At 35.8% G+C, this 16103-nt stretch overlaps 2 protein-coding genes across 2 annotated transcripts in view; both read left to right on the top strand.

Annotated features, from left to right (window-relative positions):
- Positions 1 to 4998, top strand: part of LOC134839069 (actin-binding protein IPP-like) — a 30376-nt gene extending 25378 nt beyond the window's left edge. The window contains exons 2-4 of the mRNA XM_063854479.1: positions 1245 to 1531; positions 3185 to 4173; positions 4439 to 4998. Of these exons, the coding sequence (XP_063710549.1) occupies positions 1245 to 1531; positions 3185 to 4173; positions 4439 to 4726 (1564 nt within the window). The 3' untranslated portion in view covers positions 4727 to 4998. The remainder of the gene's footprint in view (positions 1 to 1244; positions 1532 to 3184; positions 4174 to 4438) is intronic.
- Positions 4999 to 12006: 7008 nt separating this feature from the next.
- Positions 12007 to 12408, top strand: LOC134839882 (DNA mismatch repair protein Msh6-like). Its single transcript, XM_063855510.1, has one exon. The coding sequence runs from the start codon at positions 12007 to 12009 to the stop codon at positions 12406 to 12408; it is 402 nt and encodes a 133-aa protein (XP_063711580.1).
- Positions 12409 to 16103: the final 3695 nt, after the last annotated feature.

Raw genomic sequence — 16103 nt, forward strand, 5'->3', positions numbered from 1 at the left:
ATTTCTTACATGCAAAGTTAGTGTGGATGCCTTCAGTTTGTTATATTCCAAATTTTTACTTGCAAAATTGAGTCTATATCTATTTGGTTGCCACTTATGCTGAAAGGCATTGGCAATTTTTTTTAGCATATGTAGCTGATTTGTTCGTGACAATTAATTGTCGGCTGAGTGGATAGTGCGTGACACTCAAAATATCTTGATTGCAATAGGTCGCAGATTCGAATCCGGCACGTAGCCGAGATTTTGCTAATTCGAGGCTTATTTCTACTTTTTCTTATTGCATCTGATAGAGCTGCTTTTTGGTCGTGTTCGCGCAGCTTCGCCTCTGTGTTTAATTTGTCCTGGCGCATTTTTATATCATAATTATAATCGAAATGCGTTTCTGTGTATGTAAAGGTCACAAAAACATCGTTTTCTAATTTCGAAAGTGGATTTTGTTTTTCCAAGCGGAATAAAAACACATCTATGGATCCAGTTTTCTCAAATTGAGTCAATTTTTTTTTCAAAAAGTGTCAATCATAATCGAGAGTATTGAACGAGCGAAGACTCTTTTATAGGTCTTGCTGATTTTTTTGCTTTTTTTTCAAGAAAAGTCTCTAATAACTACAGATGTGCATTAATAAATATTGGTACATTCATGAATGCACCTAGGTATATATGCCTTTTTCGAGTTCAATTGAAATTCATCTGCTGAAAGTGACGTAAATAGCACTCTCCAAATACGAGTTTGGAAATGGCGCAAAAAACGTGAACGATTTCTAGTTTCGAAAAAGGAACTGAATTTTTAGATTTCCAGCGGAACAAAATTTTTACCTATTTATCCAGTTTGATCTAGCTGCGTTCATGTTATCAAAAAAGCGCCAATCATAAATTAACTTAGAATTTCAAAGAGCTTAAAGGGCAGCTTTTTTTTTCTTCGAAATTCGAAAGTTGAGATTGAAATTCGAATGTTGTGAAAGTTGAAATTCGAAAGTTGAGAAAGTTCATTACTTTTTTTCCAATCTTCGATTGGCAATATTTTCTTTTTGAAATTCAAAGAGGTTTAAGGCCATGTGTTTCACTTTGAAATTCGAATGGTGAAGTTTTTCTTTACAAAAAAAAACAAGTCAGTTTTGTGTTTCCTTGCGTTCACTGACTCTTTTCCAACTGTCTGGTGCCTATGTTTGCCTTATTTACAAAGTGCAGCTCCAAGTATTTTATGCGGTTTTAGTTTGTGTATGCGAGGTGTTACTTTGTTCTTTAAGATTCTCCTGCAAAGCGGAGACTGTGATGGAGGTATTACACAATGCACGAGTGTTGAAGCTCTCAGACGTCATGCAAAACTGTCTTGTCTACTTGTGTCAAAACATGACTGTCCTCCAATGCATTCCAACATACCAGATGGCACTTCAATACAATTATTTTCCACTTGTGGCTTCTTGTAAACAGATTGTACTGAACAAGTTTTCGGAATTGTTGGTGACTAAACATTTCTTGGAAATGAGTCCTGTTTTGCTGTGTCAGATGTTGAGCGACGACAATCTCAAAATTCGTTAGTTTAAACTGAATCGTTTTGCTGGCTTAGAATGTTTAAAATAATTTGATCGGCAAGCAGTTCTAACAAAATAGGACAAAAGTTTCGACAAATTTCGTGAACTTTTTGCCTAATAAAGTGTCAATCGGCGTTTTTTGTTCAACTAATTGAATAATTTCAGCGAGTATTCTAACTGATTTAAAGACATTAAAATATGGAAAATTGTTCGGATTCAAAGTGTCCAAATTTAATAATTGTTTCTTTCCACTCGAAAATATTTCTCTCCCTTTTTAATCTCTTCTCTCTTATTTAATTAACGTTACTGGATCAATTGAGCAACCTCCCACGCCCCATTCTCGCGTAGGGGAGAGATAGCTCAATTGGGACTTAAGACTTGTTTATAACCACTTGAAAAAAAGTAATTTGAATGATATGAAATCATGAGCCAGATTCTCCAACGAATGTGGAAGACCAAAATTTCCTTCAAAAATATTACAAAAACTGATGCACATAAAGCCGACTTTTTCTGTCCTAATTGAGGTGCTGCGGAGAACATTTTTTGGTATTTAGATAAGGCTAAAGCACCAACCCTGGTAACTTTCCTCGAGGCAATGGTCGCCTAACCTCTGTGTAATAACCTCTTCTAGCCTCAATATAATACGAAGTAATACTGTTTTTAATCTTGGAGTCGTTTGCAGATACCTTGGTGTTTGAATTGATACAAACTGATTATTTCACATTCATATCCAAAAAGTTAAAACAAAATTGGGTAGACATTGCGGAGTTCTTTCAAAAATGAGACATCAGCTCCTAAAGCAGTGCTGTTGAAGTAAAACTATTAAAACGTCAAAGCAAGAAGACAATATGGCTTGTTGGTTTACGGTGGTACTAGTTATACAATATTAAACCAAATTTTAATGATGCAATGAAAAATTCTTAGAATAAAATTCTTAAATATTTCAATAAATTGTTCCCCTAAAGATAACAAATTGAAATTTTTAATTGAATGCTACCAGAGCCTGATTTCAGGTTACGAATCTATCCTGAAAATATTTGCGTTGTGGTCTGAAAATATTGAGCTTGTAAGTTGAGATTTCAAATTGATTGAGAATTCGATCTTTTCAAAAAAATTGTTTAATTTCCTTGTTTTCAATATCTAAAACATAAGCATAAATTCATGGCAATACGATCATATTGTGCAGCCTTAAGTTAACATTGACGTATTTGTAAATGTAGGAGTTTTCCTAAAAATAAGTAATTGAATAGAAGAAAAATATATATTATAATAATGATTTTTTGAGGATTTGTTTGAAATCAAAAATTTTTTTTACTCTCAAGGGTAGACTCTCAGTGGGTATTTATTTTGCCGCTCGTCCCTCCTCTCCTTTGTCACTTTGTTTTTTCATGTTTGACGATGTTGTATAAAAAATTGATTTGAGAGAAATAAATTCTATCTTGCTTTCCTGTACAAAAATTCGCAAATTTCGATGTTTTCTCAAAAATTTTTCTCGACCCTTATAAAGCTAAAAATTCAGTCAATCTATTGATTGCCCAATTGATCCTCGTTACTTAGCTATTGGAAATCTTAATGTTTTCTGCTGTTCCTGGAATTTCTGTAGCAATTTTTCCTGAGCTTAGTTACCAGTTTAATTAATGGCCTTTTATTTTCAGCTGATGAAAAGCTTGCAATGCGGGCGGTCATAAAATGGATCATGCATGATATAACAGTTCGAAAATCTCTGGCTGACCGAATGCTGGCGTCTATTCGATTCTCGTACATCAATACTTCTGACTTCCTCACAGAACTGGACAAATGCAAGGACGTAGTTTATCTGAAGGAGAGATTCGAAGCGTGTCAAGTTTTCAAATCAGACAAGTCACTTCTTAGTGGAGCTTTTTCGCTTTCATTCGAATCAAATATAGGCAAAGATGGTAGCCAAAAATTCCCAGAACTAGTTTCGATGCAACATATTCCAAGAAAGAGTTACAGACCCAAAATAATTTTAACTGGTGGAGTTTCATCGTACAGAAATTCAATTATAGATTGGTGTGACAACTACGATCTATTTGCTCATTCGTGGTCACAGAGCAACAGATTGGCCATCAGTAGAAGTGGTCATTGTATGGTCCATTTCGACCACAGACTGCTGTTTTTAATAGGCGGTCAGAGGTCGCCCGATGAATTCTTGAACTCAGTTGAAATTTATGATTCCGCAGACGATAGATTTAGGCCAACGCCAAGTACGCAAAGTCTGCTAAAAGCTAGAAAGTGGTTCAATGCGGTGCAATATGGTCGAAATGTATACGTTGTTGGAGGTTACTCGGGCGACGGTCCCTTGGACTCAATTGAAACATATAGTCCAAAAACAGCAAATTCCAGCTGGACTAGTTTTGCTGCTTTGGACGTTGCGATCTTTTCTTTTGGCTCAGTAGTGCTCGGACAGGAGTTGTTCATCTCTGGAGGTGTGATAAATAGTTCGAACTCTGAAGAGCTGAGGAGTTTTTGCTTCAAGAGCAAGAAAGTATCCCAGAGGAGTTCGATGCACTTGAAGCGTAGTCAGCATTGTCTAGTTGCAGTGAAAGATTGCCTCTATGCAATCGGAGGTCGAAATTGTTCGGAGGGTGTTTTAAAGTCTGTTGAGAGGTACTCTATAATGGATGTAAGTATAACCTTCAACTTTGATTTTTTATCGCATCAAAAGAGCCAAATTGCTGCAAACAATGTTAACTTGAAGCAGCGTAAATTAAGTTGCTAAAAACTGTTTTTTTTTGCTTTCTAATAATTGCTCCGATTAGTGGCAATGACAGTTTTGGTTGATATGGTCCATAAAACCTAGTATAGATTTTTGGTTTCATAATCTTTAGCGGAGTGGTTATTATCATTCTTGCCTTAAAGTCATAAGCACGAACCAATTCTTATTTAAGGATGCTTGGACCAAAGTTAGCGCTATGAGTTCTGCCCGTGCTGGTGCCTGTGCAGTCGTGTTTGATGGTCTCATCTACGTTTTTGGAGGCAGAGCTCACTTGAGTATTCCAGTTGCAACCACCAGAAAAGGTGCAAATGGAGGAATCGTTGACCCCGAAATGGAAGTGTATGACCCCATGACTAATCAGTGGAACTTTTTGCCTGTAGACAATAATAATGCTAATCAGTTTGCAGGAAGGAGTTACGCTGCAGCAGTTTTAATGCAGCCGTTGATAAACAGCTCTTAAAACCTGAACTTTCAGTTGTATAAAATATAAATTTTGAAAATACTTTATTGGTTTAGCTTTTGCAAATCTATTTAAGCTATAAAACTGAGTGGTATGGTAGTGTTTCATATATATCTAACAGTTGATTTTTAAGCAAACACGTATATCAAATACTTACTATTACTTTTTTGGTTCGAAATAAGAATCCGTTTTCTACCAACGGATTAGTTTTCGAGTTTTCAGTTCTCGGGTAATGGGAGTTCTAATATAATCAATGGCGGATCTAGGATTTTCTCGAGGGGGAATTTTTTGATGAAATTATATGCGCCACAGGCGACTTTTGAAAAAATAAGCTGGGCAAAATTCATGAAAAATTTTTACCAAAAAATTGCGTTTTTGGCGGCGCTCACTCCCACTCAAAATTTGAAAGAAAAGTTGAAAAATTTTAGGGTCGGTCAGCCAAAACTGGATGTCTATCATCTACTGCATATAGTATACAATTTTTCGGTGCACTGCCCTTGTGTTTACTTTCAGTTTTAATATAGCTAATAAATTAGAAGTTATGTAATGTTTTGTCTATTCCTTTACATTGTCATAATCTATTTTGGATCAGGGCTCAACCGGAGTGAAAATTACAGACGATTTTTCGTGTCAGAGCGAAGCCGTAAATTTTCCAATTGCTATTTAATTAGTCTGATGTAGCTTTTGTCAAATAAAATGGAAAAGAGTTTGAAAGCTTTCAAATTTTGGAAAATCATCTGACACGCAATGACAAGTACAAAGTGATTACCTATGCAATTGGCAAGTGTGTTCAAAACGGGCACTAGTTTTCCCCCTTAGTAGATGGATCAATTTAGTAGGTAAGTAAATTTCACGCACACGTTTGAGACCGTAATTATGCATTCAAATATTTTTTTTTCGAAAAAAAGAAGGTTTTTAACAGTGTTTTCAGATTCGTGGTTTTCGTTGTAGTGTCGGTCAGTTTATTTTCCGTTTTAATTTACCGGTTTAAATGTCATTATCTGGTACTGTTTTTATCGGTTTACTTTCTAAAGCTTGAGTGTTTGTTTTGATTTGAACAGTTTTTAATTTACAAGTAATGAACGTAGTGAGTACTCTTCCATAGATCTTGGTGAATTTTTCAGAAAAAGTCGCTCAGTCAAAATTTGTTCACGTTCAGCTTTGATTTTTGATTTCTTCTAAAATTCACTGAATTTCTTTTGTTGAGGGGAAGGCAAACTCCACTATCGAACAGCAAAATTTAAAAGTCAGGAAAAACGGAACGACTTCTTATTTCGAAAATGGAGTTTAATTGTCAGATTACCCAGCGAGATAAAAACTGAACCTACTGATCCAGGTTTCTCAAATTGGGTTAATTTTATCAAAAAATTACCACTCATAAATTCAATGTTCATGGAACATAAAGAGCTTTAAGAGCATATATATTTTTCCAAAGTAAGTTGAAATTTTTCCAAAAAGAAGTCACTTCTGTTTCTATGCGTTCCTTACTCTTTTCCAACCGTTCATTGGCTTTGGTTTTGTATATTAAACTTGTCTGATTTTATTAACTTTGTTTGAAATTGTTTGTTTTATTCATTGGTGTCGGCTAATTTTTATCCTCTTAATCTACTAATATTGCGTAGTTTCGAGAGAAAATAAATGATTCTGTGTTTCAGTGCGAATGAGATGTAAAACTATTTCAAACTTTGGAGATTTTTGATTTTGCGCCGAGAAGTTTTGACTTTGAGACGGGTTATGAATATCTGTCAGATATTTCGACTTGTGATGATTACAAATCGAAATTTGCCGGACAAAAAAAAACAAGGAGCACAAATATTCCATCAACGATAAGTACACAGATTAACGATTGCTAAACAATTTACGCCAAGAGATGTATGTGCATGGGGGCGCCACTTAGGTTCATTTAAGTTCAAATTTTTGTATTATCTAACAATTATTTCGACCAATACTCTGCTTTTTGGAATATATTGAACTGGCAAAAATAGATGCCATGTTTTTCATTTATTGTTCGTGGAATTTCTACACAAGCCAGGACTATGCTATAACATGAGTCTAATTTTTCCAATTATTTTAACTCATTTTGTAGCTACAATCAGTAGCATCATTTATAGCAACAAAATTTTAGCGGCACGTAATTTTTGTGAGGTTTTCCTACCTAATTATGAGCGAACTTGTGAATAAAAAACCGTAAATGATTGAGGAAAATTAACAGCTCGAAGCTGGAGGATCTGGTTTTCAACACTGCAAAGTTCAGTAACTCTTGTTTATTGAAAAGTTCAACAACTCTTGTTGTTTTTTGTTCTGAAGGTCTATTTTCGTTTTCTGACTATCAGAGAATAATGGAAAGTTAGTGGCTTGGGAATTTTTCAGACGATTTCTGAACAGGTGATTTTATGGTAATAAATTTTTAACTCAGTTTTGTTGCTCTGAGCTCTAAGTTATATTCATACACCTCAACCTCAAGTTTTTTTTCTAGGTTAGTCTTAGAGAAAAATCATAAAACTTCCAAAAAACAAAATTGACATTTCCGAAGATAATTTTTTTTACAAAACAGCGTTTCTGGCTTATTAAGCCAAGAAGCCGTCAGACTATGATTTCTTTTGAACCACTAATCTGAGAATTAGCAGCGAAGTTGAAGATAAAAGTCAACAATTTTCAAAAAACATTCTACACATAGATATCATGTTGCCGCTTACGCACTGAGGTTTCCCATAATTTTTTGCTTCAAATTTGGCAGGTCAGTCAAATATTTTCCAAAAATATGTCAAAGTCATGATTTGTTTGAAAGACAAAGTTGATTTTCCACAAAATTAAGGTCTTTTTCGCTTACGCATGGGAGAATCTAAACAATCTGTTTGCTCAATGGAACTTTAGTTGTCAGATTTTCAGAGGTTGATTTTCAGATTAGTAGATTTCAGAGGTTGTTTTTGAATTGAAAAGAAAGTTTCATAAAACGGTTAAAATGGAAAAAAAATTAATTTAAAAATTAGGGTATATCATATTGCACCAAGAAGAATATCTTAGACTATTCTCTCGATTGATTCTTACCTTAAATTTCGAAGAGTTGTTTTGAGAAAAGTTGAAGTCTTACAAAAACGGTCAAAATAATGCCCCGGCGTTTTTAAGAGGTATAACTTTAAGTGTAAAAAGTAAGTATTATAGTAAAAGTGGCTAGGAAAATGACCACTTTTAACCCCCCCCCCCCAAAATTCGGTGTGCCGTTGTACTTACCACTTTTAACCCCCAAAGGGGTTAAAGCCCCTACTTTTTCGGGCACGCATGTTTCAAGGGGGGTTAAAATTGGTAATTTTCCAGCCACTTTATGGAAACGGGAAAGGAATTAAGTTTTGGTTGGTGCATGTTTTCCCTTCTAAAGTTTGGGGGTATTGGCTTGTTTACATGTAAAATGACGTTATATACCTATTATATGCAACCAAACTATATGGTATATAGGAAAGCCAATATTTTGGCAGCGTAGCTTAACTGTTGGCTGCGGTGAACGATTTCCTTCAAAAATGCATGTTTTATTGCTCAATCTCGAAGAATTGAAAATTCGTCAAGTGCGGCGGCCGCCACCTCTATTTAGGCAAAAATGAATGATCTATTTGAAAAAAATAAGTATTACTTACCCGAAAGTTGAGTTCGTCGAAGGATTGGTAATAATAATCATAATAAACAAAATAAAGAAAATAAGAAAGGGGGATGTTGAGGAAAGGGGCTAAAAAAAATTTGGTAAAAAAACCTCTTCTTTATAAGAAGAGGTAAGAATAAATAGAGGCTGCTGGGCTGTCCATCAGCACCAGCAGATCGGAAGGCCTGTAGGCAATCCAACCCCCGAGGGCGACCACGTCCCTGAGTTGCTTCGTCCGGGGGAGGGGTTTCCCCTTGGCTCACTGGCGCGGTTTGACCCAGAGCTCCTTCACCACTAGGACCTCAGGATCGGGCCCAGCCTTATATCGGACGTGAATTTCTTCAACTGGAATGTTTACGAGCACTAGTCCCCCGAAAGGGACTTTTACAGTTTCGATGTATGATGGCATCTAAAACAAGCAAATTATCATTTTAAATCACATGAAATTGATCATCAAATAAAAACTTTTGGAACAGCAGGTTTCGAAAGGTGATAATTGTGCTAAGTTTTTTCTAAATTTTCCCCGAGTTTAAAATACGCTTATCACGAAAACACAGACAGAATAAATTGTACTTTTAGCTGCGTGTTATTTTCAACCAGTTTAGAAATTTTGAGTTTGATTTGGAAACAAAAACTGGTAAAAACATTTGATTTGTCGAAAACTACTTTTGAAATTGACTAGATTTGACTTCTTGTTTGACTTTGTCACTAAGCTGATTGTAAGAAAAAATAAAGCGCAGACTGAAAATTTATGTTTTCTAAAATGTTAAAAATATATGAAAAAGGCTGATGGTCTAATTCAATGTATATCACCGAGTTGTAGATATCAGCTGTTGGCATCTAAACGGTTACTTTTATTTCCACTGTTTTGAAATTCAGCAGGCTCGAAGAGTGTTGGAAGAAAAATGAAATTGGAAAAACGTAGAGTTACCTCAACAGATTTGGAAATCATTCATGAGATTTATTTGACTGTGTAAAAAACCTATCCGGAAAATTCTGACCGTCGGAATTACTTTCTGGCTGCATGTTCTGTTTTTCTTTTCCAGTGAAAACGATTTAAATTATGACGTAGCTATTAAACTTAGGCCATATGGAGGTCTTATTGGCATAGACGACTCTTCCTTGGACAAATATTTAAAAGATTCAAAAATACTACGTCTGCATGAAATTTTACATGACGCTGCAGGTTTTGTTGACGAAGTTTACAACACGGGTCCCACTTACTGCTATATGTTACCCTGGAAGTGTAACAGCAGTCTGATTGGTCATTTGAGCGGTATTACTTTCTGTTATTCGTCACACTAATCAGTCCAGAACTCTATCAGTTTTAGAATGTTGAGCGAACGATCAGTCGTCATAGATTTGGAAGGATTTCATTATAAAAAAGTACCTTTATAGTTAAAGAAATAGCCATTACGACTTCTGAATATAGCGACTCTCTTATTTTTCTACCTCCAGTCCCTTTCAACTCACTACCCAAAGCTGAACAAAAAGCGTACAACTGGTTAACACAATACTTGCACGGAATTCACTGGGAAAGCGGAGATTATTTATATTTAAACCTCAATCAGATTATTCAAAGTTTTGTTTTGAGAAATCCTAACGCTGTATTTTACGCCAAAGGAAAAGAGAAGGCTGAACTCCTTGCAAAGTACTTGGATCGAGAAGTTATGAATCTTGATGAATTGGGTTGCCCGAGAAATGAAAACTTACTTTTAAAGAATTATCCATCTTGCAATAGACATTTACAACCTAATTATAACTCTAGAAATCACTGTTCCCTGAAAAAACGAAGGTCTTTTTTGATTGGCTGACAAATGAGCAACAACGAAAGACTAGCAAAAGCGGAGACGTACCTATCTCCAAATTTAGTGTTCTTGGCTTGGATGACACCAGAAAGTGATATCAAAATAACTTTGACCAGAACAGAACAAATCAATTGCCGAAGTCAAGTTGTGCAGCGGAAAGGACAAATTACTCTCTCAGGAGACGAATTGACTATTTTAAGAAATTTTTTCCCAGTATAGTCAAAATGTTGGCCAACAAACGAGGAGTGTGTCTTCCCAGACTAGTCTTAGTGCCCAAACGTCAACCCGGAGTTCAAATGGATCTTCAAAGCAGAGACCTACCTGAGGAAGTTCAGAAACTAGTAAAAGAGAACTCTGTAAAGAAAGTTGTATTTCATGCAAAAACTGAATATGTGCCAGCCAATTATGTTGTGGAAATGCTGCATGACAATGACATAACTAATGACTCCAGAAGTTATACTCGATACGAGATTTTTTATTGTTCTGGAGTATAGATAATACATATTTTATGACAAGAACACATTTTTTCATTCTCATTAAGAAACTAGTGTTATAGATAGAGAGAAGTTAGAAAGAACCAGTTAGAGAGAGAAATATAAATCGAACAACTGAATGACTGAATTAGCTATTGATGAGCCTGATGCTACTATAGTTACCGATTTTGCTTATGATCAAACAAACACTGAACAAAAATCTTGGAAGTTTTGTAATGATGTTACAGTCCCCAGATCAGAAGTAGTTTATATGTCTCAAATGATTTTAATTTTCATTTTACTTACTTTTTGCATCTATAAATTTTCTTGGACGCAAATAAGCTGTGAAGAAACGTCAGTTTAGTTTTCAATATTGTCTGGTTTAGTTGGGTACGTGCTACCAAACCCAAGGATATGAATAAAATTATTGATACGTCGACAAGACTGTTTATGGCAGTTGTAGGACCGTCAGGATCCGGAAAAACAGTGTTGATTTTCAAGCTATTGACAGGAAGATCATTTTATCCCAAATTTGAAAGAGTGTTATTTTTTTTACAAAGATATTCAACCTGTAGTTATGGACGAAATAAACGCTCGCAGAATTCATATTGAATTTGTAAAATTTGACGGATTCGATCGTTTGAGAAACATTGAAAACATTCTGTTAGTGTTTGATGACTCATGCGAAGAAATGATAAAGAATTTGTTAAATTAGCAACAGCAGGAAGACACAGGGGCTTAGATGTTATTTATGTTAAACATAATTTATTCCAACAAAGCCGATGGTCCCGAACTATTGATTTGAACACATCTCACATCATTTTATTCAAATCACCTCGTGATATTCAGCAACTTGATCACCTCGGAAGGCAACTTAATGCACCTAAATTATTACGTCAATCGTATGAACTGGCTACAAAGGACAGCTTCGGACATCTATTAATAGATTTAGATCCCCGAACATCAGACTGTCTCAGATACTGTTCAAACATAATACCACCTGGTCCGTCAATTTTCTATTTACCTTTAGATAAAGCAGAAGTGACACCCATCACAAATGAACGCGAAAAAATTATTTATTCTGCAGCACATGGTACAGTTGAACCCAACTCAACTACGAGGCTTCATTAGAAAAAAAAACATCAAATAGTCAAATCATATCAGTTGTTTGTGAATGCTTGCTCAATGTAGTCAACGGTAATGTGCCTGTCAGTATCCCAAACCTCAATAAATTCGAAACAGCATACAAAATTTTAATCAATCCAAAAACGAGTCCTGAAAAAAACGAGCTATTATACTGAGCAAACACGGATTTTATCTAATCAGATAAATACTTTATTTTTGCTTGAAGTATTTGACTGCATGGAAATGGCAGCAGAAGAATTTGGTCTAATTCCAAAGCATATGTACATCAGCGATCAACCACATGCAGCACAGATTTTGCTTGACAACTCAATCAAACACAAGAAACCGCAACTATCATATTTGAACCGTTTGAGACCACTAAATGAATCAGCAAGAACAACAACATCAGCTATTGATACGCCAGCAGTCATTCCCCCAACCCCTGAACCACCTATCGTTGCCAAGGCAGAAAACAATCCACAAAAACAAGCTCTCCTTCTCACTTCTGTAGACGATGATGATGATGATGATGGTGATGATGATGATGATGATGAAGGTAACGAGATGGAAAAAAGTGTTGAGCTTAGTGAGGCATTATCCACAGAACGTATCCTGTTACAATTACAGCTCATGGACGAACACTAACTTAAGCGAGCGAAAAAAGTTCTTGAAGCTATTAAAAAGTCAGAGAGTCAAAATAAAGAAAGATAATGAAGAAATTTACGTTGATAAAGTGCCAACCGGTCTTAAAGCATCAGTTTAATCAGATTTTAATTTTCATTTTACTTACTTTTTGCATCTATAAATTTTCTTGGACGCAAATAAGCTGTGAAGAAACGTCAGTTTGGTTTTCAATATTGTCTGGTTTAGTTGGGTACGTGCTACCAAACCCAAGGATATGAATAAAATTATTGATACGTCGACAAGACTGTTTATGGCAGTTTTAGGACCGTCAGGATCCGGAAAAACAGAGTTGATTTTCAAGCTATTGACAGGAAGATCATTTTATCCCAAATTTGAAAGAGTGTTATTTTTTTTACAAAGATATTCAACCTGTAGTTATGGACGAAATAAACGCTCGCAGAATTCATATTAAATTTGTAAAATTTGACGGATTCGATCGTTTGAGAAACATTGAAAACATTCTGTTAGTGTTTGATGACTCATGCGAAGAAATGATAAAGAATTTGTTAAATTAGCAACAGCAGGAAGACACAGGGGCTTAGATGTTATTTATGTTAAACATAATTTATTCCAACAAAGCCGATGGTCCCGAACTATTGATTTGAACACATCTCACATCATTTTATTCAAATCACCTCGTGATATTCAGCAACTTGATCACCTCGGAAGGCAACTTAATGCACCTAAATTATTACGTCAATCGTATGAACTGGCTACAAAGGACAGCTTCGGACATCTATTAATAGATTTAGATCCCCGAACATCAGACTGTCTCAGATACTGTTCAAACATAATACCACCTGGTCCGTCAATTTTCTATTTACCTTTAGATAAAGCAGAAGTGACACCCATCACAAATGAACGCGAAAAAATTATTTATTCTGCAGCACATGATACAGTTGAACCCAACTCAACTACGAGGCTTCATTAGAAAAAAAAACATCAAATAGTCAAATCATATCAGTTGTTTGTGAATGCTTGCTCAATGTAGTCAACGGTAATGTGCCTGTCAGTATCCCAAACCTCAATAAATTCGAAACAGCATACAAAATTTTAATCAATCCAAAAACGAGTCCTGAAAAAAACGAGCTATTATACTGAGCAAACACGGATTTTATCTTATCAGATAAATACTTTATTTTTGCTTGAAGTATTTGACTGCATGCAAATGGCAGCAGAAGAATTTGGTCTAATTCCAAAGCATATGTACATCAGAGATCAACCACATGCAGCACAGATTTTGCTTGACAACTCAATCAAACACAAGAAACCGCAACTATCATATTTGAACCGTTTGAGACCACTAAATGAATCAGCAAGAACAACAACATCAGCTATTGATACGCCAGCAGTCATTCCCCCAACCCCTGAACCACCTATCGTTGCCAAGGCAGAAAACAATCCACAAAAACAAGCTCTCCTTCTCACTTCTGTAGACGATGATGATGATGATGATGGTGATGATGATGATGATGAAGGTAACGAGATGGAAAAAAGTGTTGAGCTTAGTGAGGCATTATCCACAGAACGTATCCTGTTACAATTACAGCTCATGGACGAACACTAACTTAAGCGAGCGAAAAAAGTTCTTGAAGCTATTAAAAAGTCAGAGAGAGTCAAAATAAAGAAAGATAATGAAGAAATTTACGTTGATAAAGTGCCAACCGGTCTTAAAGCATCAGTTTTTCTGTATGATATACAACAACAAACTAAAAAACTTTACAACCCTGCTTTTATACTGATTTTGAGGTCACTCAAACTTGATGAACGGTTGGTTATGAACAAGTATGCCAAAGTCGCGGTTCAGTCAACGAATACGGAACAAGCTCAACAGAAGCAAAGAAGCAGAGGTTCCACAAATTCCGCTTCGAAATCTACAGCCCTCCTCCTCCTTTCTCCCGAGAAGAAACCTTCGTCGTCGTCGTCGACGACCTCAAGAAGTGCCACCTCAAAAAGCAGTAAGAGACGCAAAACCAGAAAGACTGTTGCAGACAGTGAAAGAGAACGGTCACCGCAAAAAACCAAACGAGAAGAAGGTGCAGCAGAAGAAGAAGACTCCGAGTCGTACGAAACGCCCGATAACGATTCAGATTCTGCAACGACAGAGAAGAAGAAGACAAAAACAAACAAAAAATGGCAAGATTACACCAGCTGAAGAAAAAATATTGAAAACTAAATTTACAAGTAAAGGTCCAGCATTGTTTGGCAGTGTACAGAATTTGAAAGAGGAATCAAAACTTTCACAAAGTAAAATGAAACGTTTTTCACATACAGAGCCAGCATATACAAAATATCGAACAGTTCGTCGCAAAACACCACGCCTCAAAGTGATAGTTTATGACATAGACGAAATATGGTCAATTGACCTGGCGTATGTTGATAACTTGCAGATTACAACAAAAACATTAAATATCTTATGGTTGCAGTGGATTGCATGTCCCGCTTTCTACGTGTACAACCATTGAAATCAAAGTATGCCACCTCAACTGCGGAAGCATTCAAACGAATGATAAAAACAAAACAGCCGAAAAAAGTTTGGGTAGATAAAGGCACAGAGTTCAAGGGGTCATTCAAAACTTTATGTGAGGAAAAGGACATCGAAACTTATACAACAGAGAGTGAAAAAAATCCGCTTTCGCGGAGAGGAACATTCGATCACTAAAGGGTTTGATTTATAAGTATTTGGAGGACAAATGGACCTACTCATACATCGATAAGCTTCAAGATTTTGTCAACACAATTAACTCGAGAACAAACCGCGTTACCAAAATCGCCCCGAATGAAGTTACCAAAAAGGACGTTCCACGTCTCATTTCATTAAGAGTGGAACAATCGCAGAAACTAGTACGCCGAGCAAAGCTCTACGTTGGTGATTTTGTTAGAATAGCAAAAATTGACCTTCCGTTTCGAAAAGGATACAAACAATCATTCACTGACGAAGTTTTTGAAATCTTTGACATCCCAACAAGAAACCCACCAACTTATAACCTCATCGACGCTGATAAGGAACCAATAGAGGGTAAATTTTATGAGCCTGAACTAATCAAGGTCTTGGAAAAGGAAGGATCAAACTAAACAATGTCTGACAACTTTATAAGCGAAAAAAATTCATTTACCATTACACTGGTGTCATCAGCCTGAATGAATATTTTCAATGACAACTCGCTAGCGAGCTTTAAAATTCTGCTAAGCGAAAATATCAATCTACAAGGTAAATGGAGAGTTGCATTGACAGAAATAACATTTCCCACTCATATTAACAATGTTACGGATACCACACTAGTGTACTACAAAAAAGACAAAGTTAAAGCAAGCCTTAAAGTGGCAAAAGAAAAAACATCTAGACCATATGATGGAGAAAAAGGTGAAATAACAAAGGGTGTTTATGACGAAATCGAGAAAATATTCAACAAAATCAATCGGAAGATTGATCTTGATAATATCAGTTATAGCATCGACCCCATTACCAAACATCTTTCAATGTGGATGCATTATTGGGAAGGCATTACTTTTGAAAGTCCACAAATTCCTAGTATTTTAGGTTTCAAAGGTTTAAGAGTTGGAACTGGTTACCATATCGGCTACAAAGAATCCAGTCATATCCATAGCACTCTCTTATCACAAAACATCATCTGTTGATATCTCTGCTGGAACCC

This window comes from Symsagittifera roscoffensis, chromosome 2 (assembly GCF_963678635.1).
Source record: "Symsagittifera roscoffensis chromosome 2, txSymRosc1.1, whole genome shotgun sequence".
Classification (NCBI taxonomy): Eukaryota; Metazoa; Xenacoelomorpha; order Acoela; family Convolutidae; genus Symsagittifera; species Symsagittifera roscoffensis.